The sequence below is a fragment of the Pleurodeles waltl genome, chromosome 1_2 (genome assembly GCF_031143425.1).
Source record: "Pleurodeles waltl isolate 20211129_DDA chromosome 1_2, aPleWal1.hap1.20221129, whole genome shotgun sequence".
NCBI lineage: Eukaryota > Metazoa > Chordata > Amphibia > Caudata > Salamandridae > Pleurodeles > Pleurodeles waltl.
Window position 1 is genome coordinate 971,389,361 of NC_090437.1, and position 12,544 is coordinate 971,401,904.

The window sequence follows — 12,544 nt, forward strand, 5'->3', positions numbered from 1 at the left end:
GTTTGCGATTCCCAATGGGGTCACAAATGACTTACCTCGTGAATATTTATGAGGTAGGTCGCAATTTGCGACACCAATGGGAATGGATTCCCTCACAGGGATGGTGGCCTGCTGGAGACAGCAGACCACCATGTCTGTGACTACTTTTAAATAAAGCAGTTTTTTTTAAATGCAGCCCAAAAACGAGATGTATTTCAAAATGAAAAATGAAATGTTTTCTTTTTATTTTTTCAGAGCAGGCAGTGGTCGGTGGGATAACTGCCTGCTTGGAAAAAATATTTTCGCTACCATTCACAAAGGGGAAGGGGTCCCCTGGAGACAACCCCTTCCCGTTTGCGAATGGGTTAGCACCAGTTTCAAACTGGTGCTAACTGCGATTGTTTTTGCGACTGCATTCGCGGTCATAAAACAATCATACATACCATATGGATTCGCCCCTTCCTAATACCGAATCGCAAAACCCAAACGGCTATTCGGTAACAGTTAGCCGAATCGCAGTTTGGGCTTTGTACATCCCAAATAGCATTTTTCAAGTCGCAAACGGGCTGATTCGCCGTTTGCAACTTGAAAACTGCTTCGTACATCTGGCCCTTGGTCACTTAAACCTACCGGACTACCAGAGATACCAACATACCTTCCTAGCAAAACAGGGAAGTCACCAGATCCTACCTACCAACAACCCCCTCCACCATGGCTCGCTATTGAAAACGCCAAAGCTAAACCTTTATCCCTCACTTCTTTTATAACCGTTAAAACATAAAAACACACCACTCTGCAAATAGTCTCTCTAGCGCAGAATCGACAACAAACTACCCAACAAAATAAGACATTCTTGTCTAGCGTCCTTGCAGCACAATGAAAACTCGAGACTAGAAGGAAGAACGATGTTTATTGAAAAATGGGCACAGAAAGATATTCTCTTGGTGGGAGATCTCAGCACCCCTAAAGAACGCATACCCTTCTCCCAAATCAAAGCTAAGTTTGACCTAAATGACCTAGACTTGTACCACTTCCTTAAAATTAAATAACTTACTGCAAGACATAAGCGTCCAACTTCCCCTAAACTACCCAATACATTAGAAAAATATGCAAAAGGTGGTCACCTAGCTTCCAAACTGTACTCTCTTCTATCCCCTACAAAATCCTTGCTGAACACATCAATAGAAGACAAATGGGAAACTCTATGCTCAGACTCAATCAACTCCCAAAAGGTCACACCGGACTGACCATCTACTTCGGAAAACCTTACTTTCAACATAATAACTCCATCACTGACACAATGTTGTTACTGGATAGCTAATATGGCCCAGTGGACTCCAGCCAAACTTTATAATCTAGGTCTATGACTCTCTGACAGCTGCGGGAGATGTGAAAAGTAAAGAGGAGACTTAAAACAAATGCTAATGGAGTGCACCTCCTCTAGTTCCGTCAGGACATCAATAATATCATATCACAGATATTCCACATAGAATGGACTCCTACCCTAGCATCTATAACACTGGGGGGCTCATTTACAAGAAAGAGGCGCATCAGCTCTGATGTGCAACTTTTCTTACGTCACCCTGCACACCCTAACAAAGCCATGGGAGCACTGTATTTACAAGTCAGTGCTCCATGGTGCAAATGTGTTCACAACCGTGTCAGAAATTCTGATGCTATGCTATTGTGGTGCTAACCCTTTACATTGCTGGACTAGTGTCAAAACCTTGACACTAGTCCAGCAATGCTAAGGGGGCCACATAGGAAACAGCACAGCCTCACTTTTAATGCCTGTCCTGCGCTGGTGTTAAAACAATGATGCTATTCAGGTGCAGCATGGTGCAGTGCAATCTAGTAGATTTCACTGCACCGTTTCTGCAGGTTTTTTTTTACGGGGGAACACCTACCTTGCATACATTATAGCTGACACAGGTAAAATGTGGCGCAAGGCTTTACAAACTGGCGCAAGTCACACCTTAAGACAATACTAATGAAGAATGGTAAATTCTGGTACAAACATGACAGCTTTATGTCATACACATCTATGTAACAATATTCATTCCCATTCCCACCCTCCGCCCCCTCCCCCGACCCCTATCCTCCCACTCTATACCCACCTGCCCCCATCTGCCTCTACCCTCACTACTCCTGTTGTCATCCTTTCTTCCTATCTCCTTAACCTATCTCTACTCTCTTTCCTCTCTTCTTTTCTTTCACTGTTTACTCACCCATTTACAACTGAGGCACCTTACTCATTCACCACAACATATAAACCCACTCTTTCACTATACTCATACTGGACAACCTTATCCCACCTTCACAAGCAAATACATGCATGTCCACCCCCCGAGTTGTATATATGTGGCTCAACTCATCATACTATATTTTAAGCTGTTGTTTTCATATGATCTGATGGTACCACACAATTAACTGATTTCTTTGTTTTATCTTTTGGTTGTATAACTTTTCTTGTTATATAAAATCTCAATAAAATACTCTTGAAATTCAAAAAGGTTAGAATTGAATTAAATGAACCCTACTGGAAAACTTGATCCATCAAAGATTTTTTAAGAGGATAAAAGAAAAATGGAGTACATTAAATTACTTGAATATTAAAAGCAACTCTATGCCGAAACAAAATTGAAGAGAGCGGGCATGAAAGTACAGCAGCAACTTCACAGCCAAATAAGTGAAGGCACTATCCAAAACAAAAGCACTTTGCATAGATAAACCTAAATTTGAATCAAAGTATATGATTTTTACACCATTCACAAGGGTATACCAACCTGAAAATGAAATGTTCGCTCCTACTGTGATACGATTATCTTCCAGCCTGTACGGTATTGCCTAATGATATGGAGTAATAAAAATGGGGCCTATTCACAAGGGTGTTTTGGAGTACATAAAGTATTGCTGCTGTAGCACTCCTTTACCTATATTAAACACCTTTGTGAATTGGCCTAAAACATCTAAAATGGAAAAAAATGAATATTCAGGGGATATTCATATGCAGTTACTAAGGCTAGGGCGGGCTGCGCCCTCTTCATGTTTCCTAATAAGTTGGAAATTAATGGTGGGCGATTCACAAAGACAAGTTAGAGAACATAAAAGAGCACTCCTAAAAGAATCTATAAAGCAATGAAAAATATTTCAAAGAAGGGCCCAAACATCTCTTGACTTTAATGTAAGAACAACAGTTATAAAAGTGCAGGGCGAGTCTCTTTGATGCTAAGTAAAGACCACAGGCTTACAGGGTCAAAAGAGGAAGATCTGGGAGCACAAATGCAGAATTGTTACACATCAAAGTGTAAACACTGGTTAAATAGACAATGCAAATAAATTAAGTGCTGGTGGGGCGACGGAGTTGAAAAGTAAAGAATACGTAAAAGAATAGTTGTTAAGTGGGTATGTCTCAAAGACATCAATGGAAGGTTGAAATGCTTTAAAGAGTGACAGAAGGGTAGATAAAGTCATGAAATCACCAACAGTTAACACCCCAAATAAAACTTCACAATGCAAGCCATGCACTTAGAGACTTGGAAAAGTGATGCAGACAATGAGAGATTAATAGCATAAGAAATTAATCACTGAGCTTAGGAACATTATGATAAACAAACTATATGACAGAAAGCCATGACAAATGACTTTTAATGAACAGACAACATCCATTAGTTATAAAAATGTTTATATATAAATATATATATCCATTTACATCATTTATTGAAATATATAAATCTTATTTTACATGTTTGTATGACAACATATGAATAGGGGCATTATTTGAAATAACAGCTGGTCTTTGCAACCAGTCATACCATGAAAATGCTTCAACCATTCGTCAAAACACCAGCAATTTGGGAACACTTTAGTTTTTTATTATTCTAAAATATAACTTTCAGGCATTCAAAAGTGCAACAGTTAAACATATGTGTACTACATCACAGTCAAAACAATTGTAGACAAAGGCAGTGATACAGCTTGTTGTACGTTTCGGCAGTATTTTACAGGGCTTAGGAGAAGAACATATATGCACGCTGATGTATGACATGACATCATTACAGTTTGTGTCCTAACGTCAAATAAGGGCTATTTATTAAAAGGTTAGCCACATTGTAAAGGGATCTGTGGTGGCCAAAAAATCAATTGTATTTATTTGTTGAATTCTGATTGTCATCGTTCAGATATAGAACAGCCGCCACTTCTCTTGTCAAAGCCACTCTTAAAGGTAATAAAATCCATTGGGGATATTCAGTATTAAAATTAAACCAATTCAAAGACTGTCCTTGTCTGGTTTCAAAGTGATAATCAAAAGGGCTAATTGGCATTGTGTTGAAATCATAAATCACAGATTGGTCTTCAAATAGGTGAAAGCTTGGAGCAAACACTACAACGAATTTGCTCAACCTAAAAGATGAGGAATCCATTGGTATTTCAAGTTTTCCATTGTTGCAAGTTGCAGTGTGTGGTTCCAGAGAATACTGGCTAGTCTGTATAAAAGTTTGAAAACACCTACTTATGTATAGGAATTGAAAGTAGTTGATTTCATTGGTACCTTTACATAGAGAAGCACCAAAGGAAACAGTAAAATAACCTTAGGCTTTTGCAGCAATCTGAGTACATCTTAGACAGTTCATTGTGAACCTATGTAGTAGTCCATGTCTAGAAGAATTGTGGAATGAGAAGAGATTTTCTTCATAGATTAAATTGTAATCCAAAAAATACATGTTGCAACATTCATATTAACATCTACAAACAAACAGAAAATATGGTCCCTTGCTAGTCATCACTGCAGTCCAGTTAAAGTATATAATTTTCTTCCCTTCTGGTCCCTAGTGTAAAATATGTTTATAGCTGAGAATTTGCATTGATGCTTTTTGCACTGGATACTTTAATACTGTTAGTTATAATTTTACATAAACAAAAGAAATATCCAGCCAAAGAGCTAGATATTACAACAACTTGCATTTATGTTGTTTAATAAAAAAGACATGCGCCTTCAGAATGACATTATTGCACCTTTCAAAATTTCATCCCACACACGTCATAAAAAGTCGAGCCGAGAAGTTTTGCAAAAGCTACTTGATTAGAGTGAGAGGTGCTTCTTAATAAAGTGGATAAACATAAATCTGTGTGTCTTGGGGTGGTTGGACGCCGCACATGGTTTAGCACTGGAAATGAACCTACATTGGAGTGAATGGAGGTTTAGGTAGGAGAAAGCCGAACAAATTAATTTTCAGCTTAAGCAATTGAGTCGCTAGGATAAATTAGGAGTGTTGGCATATGTGCATCTGAATAAGCTGGCACAGATCATAGGGGGAGAGGAAAGTGAATTAGTCCTAAAAAAGAAAACAGCATAAGTTCATCTAATCTTAAAATGCACTGAATCGAGGGTTAAACAGGTAAATAAACAAGCTCATGCCCTTTGTTAAAGGTAGCGATGCTCAAATTGGATTGCTCCAGGAAAAAAAAGGATGGCTCAATTTTTCCATTCCTGCTGTTCCACATATGCAAGAGTAGTGCACTCTGTTTGTACAACACCCACACCACATGGAATATTGCATGTGCCCTCACCCTATCGCCACTTCCCCATGTGTCTAGAACATTCATGAGACCCATCGTGTACCCAGTCATTTTCTTCACAACACCCTGTGTCCCAGCACGATCTAAGCAAAGAAGTAAGCTCAGCAGTATGGCGCATTGAATAACGGAATCTCTAGACATTTCAGGTAGAGGGATCTGAAATGGGGACTGGTGCACAATGCTCTGACCACAGCACTCTAGGTTAAAGGAAAAGAACGGCAGTCCTGACAAGGATGAGAAAATTGACCTGCTTCACCAGCCATAAGGTAGACGATTGGTGGATCCAACTGTGACCACTGGCCAGGTAAGCAGAAGTGGATGGATTGCACATCTAAACACCTACACACAATGCAATGAATAGGAACAAATAGACACCTATCACACATCTAACACAATACAGCTACAACATATACGTGGGTATCATCATCCTTACATGAGCATTCCCTTTCTACCAACAACAAAAACTCAACACATTACACGCTACATCGCACACTCACTTAACACAGGTTAGATATTGCATATACTTGGGTATGTAGAAGCTCTCACCAGCACACATACTAATAAATAAAATACACAACTCAACACACTTCTCAGACCTGCACTTCGCTGTGCAGAATGGTGCCAAAGGGAGCGGTAATTAGAAGTCACTCTGCTTGCAACAGTTTCACCAGATAACAGACGACATCCAACAAAACACATTCAACAGAATACTGGACACGTTTACTACACAGCTCAGATTTTGAACACAATTGGTAATCACCAAAATCACAACAGTACCACCGGTAGTAGTACAAAATAAAAACAGAACACAATTAAAACAATGCACATACATCTAGCACAGTCCAAATGCACCATACATTTGGACCTCGCCACACTCACAACAGCACTTCACTCCTCATAAAACAATGATCGCCTTCAAAGACAACACATAAATCACTACGCCAGCCTCCTAACACCCCACAGCTAGACAGACTTAAAGGGATATTGTGGACTCCACACATACACAATAGTCACAGTTACCACATATGCAAACCTCAACCTATGCAGTGCTCATACTAGTGCTTGAGATGGTATGTACTAAATTGGTAGAGATCCCCAGCTACATACTCCAAGACACTTCAACCAAACATTTACACGAAATAGTAACCACATTCACACTACTGATGATCTTACTGAAAAAAGAAAACAGACTCCACTTTGTGAAGGAATCCTTAACACCTCGGCGTGATTGTAACTGTTTCTTAACAGAGCTGCAAGGCCATATTAATGTGAGTACAGCATCCCTGTTAGCATAACATGTAGTGGTCGGAACAGTTCTGATTCAACAAATTGACTAAGGTTAATGTACTGCATATCGTTGATGAATGCTATTTTTCAAAAAATATTTTCATAATTCATGCATTCACAGAAACAACTGTATGTCTACTTAAAAATATAAGTTCGAGCACGTTACTAACGTTACTGGGTACATTTGCAAAACTTTTGTGCTTTTTTGGAGTACAATGTTATCAAAAATACATTTACTTTTCTCACAGACACTACTCATAAATGTACAAAACCAATGCCATTCACAATGACTTGGTATAAACATATATCGATTACCCACAGGTTATTTTAACTCATGATTGTTAATAATGTCCTCCAGTCTTCATCTGAATGAACCGTAACACTATTCATAGTATCTGTACCTTTTTTGTTTAGAAAGTGGTTTTTTGTGGGCTGTATAAAAACACTTTAACATTAGTCCATCTTGTTCCATAGGAGAAAGTCCAAGCAAACTTTTGATTAAGTCGTGCCCTCTTGAAAATGTCAAGCTGCATTCTCACCTTCCCTTCCAAGACTTCATTGTTGGGAGACAACTATTTACATATGTACAATATGGGAATCAGCCACTTCAGAGTCCTTTTTCTCCAGAGGCACAAATGCCCTTGAAACACAAAGTTGTTTATGGCTTTTTTTTTTTACTTTTGTTTATCCAACTCAGTAAAACCATTACAACACTGAGATGCTACTGTACCAAATGCAGAGGCTGCATGAAAAATACTGTAACTTGTTGGCAGTGGTGCAGCTAGAGTTTAATGGTCCTAATGCAAACAAGGAAAATGGTGCCAGCCCTCTGGGTGAGCACTAAATGGCGGCCATATTTTGGGCACATCAATCTCTTTATACTTCAGGGTCCCAGTGCCACGCCCTTGCTCTTGTGTGTGTTTGTGGGTTTTTGTTCATCAGACAGCTTCCTTCCCTACTTGGGCTCTTGAATCACATTTCTTATTTGTATTTCGGTTTAAGTGGTTTTCCGGTCATTCAAATGGAACCGGCATGGAAGTTTTCTTCTATTTGCTGGAAGATGTCCAATTTCACCACAACAGTTACAAGAAGCTATCCTCCACCAGGTCTGAAGAGTCCATTCCAATGTCGTCCATCATCTCAATATCCTCAATAGTCTCATCCTCCCGCTTGATGAAAGTGGAGCTACTGGAACCAGTTTCGATGGCACTTTCATCTGAAGTCTGTGAGCTGCACAAATGCAAGGAAAACTGCTGTAAATCAAGCTGAAACAAACCAACTTTGCAGTCCCTATTGCTTTGACTTGGTGTAATCATGAGAAACTCAACAATCTGACCACTGATTTTCAGAACAATTTGATTTGTTTAATTTTATAAGTAAATGCTTTCTAGCATACATAATTGTCACACAGTTAAAGTCACTAGGCTAAATTCACAAAGTCAGAAATGTAAGAGAACAAAATTACATCCACTCCCATCTTAGACGTTCAGCTTTTTCGCATTGACAAACCTCTTTTTTGAGGCACTGCTCCTGTAAATGCATGGCAAACATATATTTCCAGAAGCAATTCTAAAAGTCCTAATGAAACATCAGCTTATTTTTTCCATAAACAATGCTTTTTCTTTATATAGTGAAAAAAAGATTTTCTTACATAACCATGAAATTTGCAGATAATCTGTGCTCAGTCCCTCAGATGAAATACAATTAGACATATTGGGCCCACTATTTTTTTCTGCAGTTTATTGCTCCCTGTGGGTACCAGAAAATGATGCTAAACAAATGTGCTCATTCAATTGTTAAACAATTCCAAGCTTGTCCATTCCTGGTGTACCATTTTTATCATCTCACTATCAACCCTTTGCCCCGCATCATGATTTTTGCAGCCAAGTGATCCAAACCTTTTAATCTATCATCACTTACTCTTTACACAGTATTTCTAATTTGTATGTTAATTTAATAAAGGGGCATTTTAAATCTTATGCCATGTATGGCATTGATGATACTGGTGATATAGATTAAAATAATAACCAAAAATGTCAGAGTGAAGAAAATAACCTTTCAATGAGACTCTCTATTGGATATTGAAAATGGTGACATAGTTAATAGAGGGTATTCAATGGGTTCAGACATTCAATCATATCCCATGATTCAATCAAATAAACTGCCTTTCAAACATACGCATACTCAGAGAATGTTTGCATTATGCGTAACCTGTCACTGAATCAACAATCCAACCCAGATTCCAGGACAATTCTAGTTAAAATGTATTTTGTTAGACTGAAGTTGTCCATCTTCCCCAAACTCTATTGGGCCTTTCCCACCTTCCCTGACCTCCGATTGGCTTATCAGACTTTCCACAACCTCCGTTGGACGTGTCATTGTTTTACACCACATACAAGATTCTTCATCCTATAAACCTCTGTGAAAGGTGCTACCTGCCACAGTTTTTCCCAGAGCAGACTTCCTATAAAAGAGCAACTGAAAAGGTAGGAAGGTACTGCATTTGCTAAATCTCCTGGGACAGGAGTTTCCTTTAAGCTTTTTCCGAGCTTCTTCAGAGCAGAACAGTGTCATGTGTTCCTTCAAAGCTAATCTACCTACCTGTGCCGGTTTCGTTTGCCATATTCATCTTCTGAGACAGGATCAAGGTCTGGTAAGGGGATGATGTAGCCGCTGTCTGCACTCAATCTTTGTTCATCAAATCCACTCTCCCTGTCCTTCAGTTTCTCCTCATTTTTGTAGGTGACACCAATGTAGGTGTTGTCCGAATCTACCCTCATGCGAGTCACAGCTGGGTGGTCACTCTTCAGGAAGTCCAAGTGGATCTTCTCATAGCACTGTGAAGAAACAAGTTCACAAGGTATATGATTAAGTTGTCCAGGTGGCCACATAAATTAAATGGCGAATGGATTTAGTCAGATAAAGGGAAATCTTTCAGGGAGACATGTGCATCATATGTTCCAAAATGGTCTGAAATGCATCCCACTGAGAAAGAGTGAGTATTTTCAAAACAACAAAAAGTTCAGGTGGGAGCATCAGAATGTCTATGGCTGAGGACGCTGAAAAAAACACAAATTGGAAACACAATTCTACAGGATTTGTAACTCTGCAAAACTGAGACCAAAATTCAGAATTCAGTCCAGTAAACAAAACTGGATGGCAAAGAAATCATGTAAAATTGTAAAAAAAAACAAAATAGTGTCCTACGAGTCTGTATCTTTCACATTATTAAAGATTACATTACCAATTGAGATAAAATGAAAGTTTAACAGTCTGCCCATGAAAAGTCTGTGCAGTGTATTCCTGATGTTCTCTAGAATTCTCCTAAAAAATAACTCATCTTGTGAGGAGTGGAAGCGGGATAAAGGAGTTTAATCACTAGAGTACATCTCAAGTCTCATTATTTGTCCAACACAAAAAGCTGTGAACAGTCCTAAAGCAATAAGGTAGAGGTATTGAATGGACTTGATGCAGTGCCTGAGATGAGAGAATTTTAAAAAAAACAAGGTTGTTCCTTCTGGGTTGTGACAATAGCTAAACATTTTAGGAAAGAGCAAGAAGTCAAATTCTGCTGAATTCTTAAAGTGCTCCTATAAAAACAGTAATGGTGAGCTATCTTTCTTCTTCTTCATCCAATTTATTCCTCTTGATTTGAAAGATTTGATGGCCGTTTGTTCACGTTATTGCTGCTTCCATTAAATTGTCCTCTTGATACACTCATTTTAAGGTTTGCTGACCCACTTTAAGTAACGTTGACCAACTATGATTTTTGTACTGTTCCGTTGTAACTGCATTGGGCCATTGGAGAGTCATGCACCCTACTCCCTAGGACTCCCATTTTGATTGGAATTACAGCCATTGACATTTTTTATACAGGTCAGTATGTTTATTGAACGTTGTTTTCACCATACGTTACCCCATGTGTTTCTTGAGCTCAGTAACAATTTATTTCGGTAGTGACAGTTCTTTTTATTAGAAATTGCACAGTTAACAAATTCGATTGTCATGTGCTATTGATGTGAAAATCATGCTACCTTTCAGATCTGGCATATTATAAGCAAATTAGTAATGTGCCTGTGAATTAAGGGAGATTTAGAGTGTTTAGCATTAGATGGCTCACTTGACACCTGTGTACAATGCCCCATTTTGTGTGAGAGAAAAATCAGCATCAAACAAAGAACAAAAAACTTATCTCAGAGGAATTCTCCATTGTTGGATAGGATTGTCATTTTGACAGCAGTAAGTATCAGCATCAGCACTACAAGCTGTAGAAAACATCTGTTTTGTACATGAACCACAAAGAATTACCACAGCATAGAAGAGAAGGGTTTTGTGTTATGTAGGACCACCTAACACCTGTTGCGACCAAAGCGCACTAACCTGTATCACTTCTCAATGTCACAGATTGCAAAACAGGTGATGTGCAGAAGATGAGTCACATAGTGGAATTACATAAGGAATGTATTTTCAAAGAGGGCTGTAAAGCACTGTGATACAACATCTTTGAGGATGATAGAATGACAACCACACCCACCTTCTTGTATTCTCCAGGCAACAGACTTTCAACTATTTCACTCAGGTTGTAAAATGATGGTCTTTTCTCAGGCTCACTGTTCCAACATTTTGCCATGATTTCATAGCTAGAAACAGGAGGGAGAACGTTATGAGCAAAGCATAGAAGAGTTCACAATGTTGTAAACAATAAGTTCTACAGCACATTAAATCTTGCACATCTGGGCCAGGTACTTACACTTCGTGAGTTGCATGGTCAGGCTTGGCCATTCGGTAGCCACTCTTAATCTTGTTGTAGAAAGTGGAGTCAACCATCATCCCAGGGTATGGTGTGCCACCTGTGAAAGAAACAGAATATGAAACTCGCATGCCAAAGACATTTTGCAGGCACACTGACCACAAACATTTCATGTTCCATCTTTAGATTAAGGTCTCACAGTTCAAGGTTAGTTAGGTATATTATTCTCTTTTTATATGCCTATATAAACATATTGAGAAATGGAAGGTTATTATAGTTAGAGGTACAACATTATATTTTAGTTAGGCTAACAAAATCATTTAGATATGACCTTCTGACACCCAACCAGTCATTTCTTCAGGCTGAATAAAGCAAGTTCACAAAACAATAACAATGTGCCCACAAAAATATATCAATCTGGCACAATGTTATGAGTTGCAATTCTTAATATTGTGACCAGTCCTGCAATTTCTCTGTGGTCAAATGGCCTTTTTATGGATAATACTTTTCTCATTCCCACGGAGTTCTGGTGAAGAAAGGATGTTATGCTAACTTACTTTCCCAAGAAACAAAAGAGAGATCTGTTGCAGATAACCTCCAAAAGTAAAACAGAGGTGTGCTCAAGATCTCAGCATTCTAAAACTGGGCTGATGGGAAGAATAGGGTGGGTGAAGAAGGAAGGTGGGTGAAGCAGAAACAGCAAGTGGAATATACATAGGGGTGATGCTAAATTACACAGAGATTTATAATATTTGTATTTTTTTATACATTGTAAATCCATTCATGCACCATTGACAATGATATTAAGCAAGCAATACAAATCCTGCTTAATAGTGATTTGATACACAATTGTATTCAAGAGATTTGGGGATGAAACATTACAATCTAGTTGGTGTTGACGTAGGGGCATGTCAGTGATCAGACCCTTTACACGAGGTATGCAAAAAG

The 12,544-nt window shown here is 38.6% G+C and overlaps 1 protein-coding gene across 3 annotated transcripts in view; it reads right to left on the reverse strand.

Annotated features, from left to right (window-relative positions):
* Positions 1-3,647: 3,647 nt before the first annotated feature.
* The window catches only part of PDGFRA (platelet derived growth factor receptor alpha), a 91,128-nt gene continuing 82,231 nt past the window's right edge, over positions 3,648-12,544 (reverse strand). For all 3 annotated transcript variants that reach the window (XM_069201175.1, XM_069201169.1, XM_069201184.1), the window contains exons 20-23: positions 11,597-11,696; positions 11,381-11,486; positions 9,448-9,683; positions 3,648-8,076 (exon numbers count right to left, since the gene is read on the reverse strand). In XM_069201175.1, coding sequence (XP_069057276.1) covers positions 7,929-8,076; positions 9,448-9,683; positions 11,381-11,486; positions 11,597-11,696 — 590 coding nt within the window. In that variant the 3' untranslated portion in view covers positions 3,648-7,928. The remainder of the gene's footprint in view (positions 8,077-9,447; positions 9,684-11,380; positions 11,487-11,596; positions 11,697-12,544) is intronic.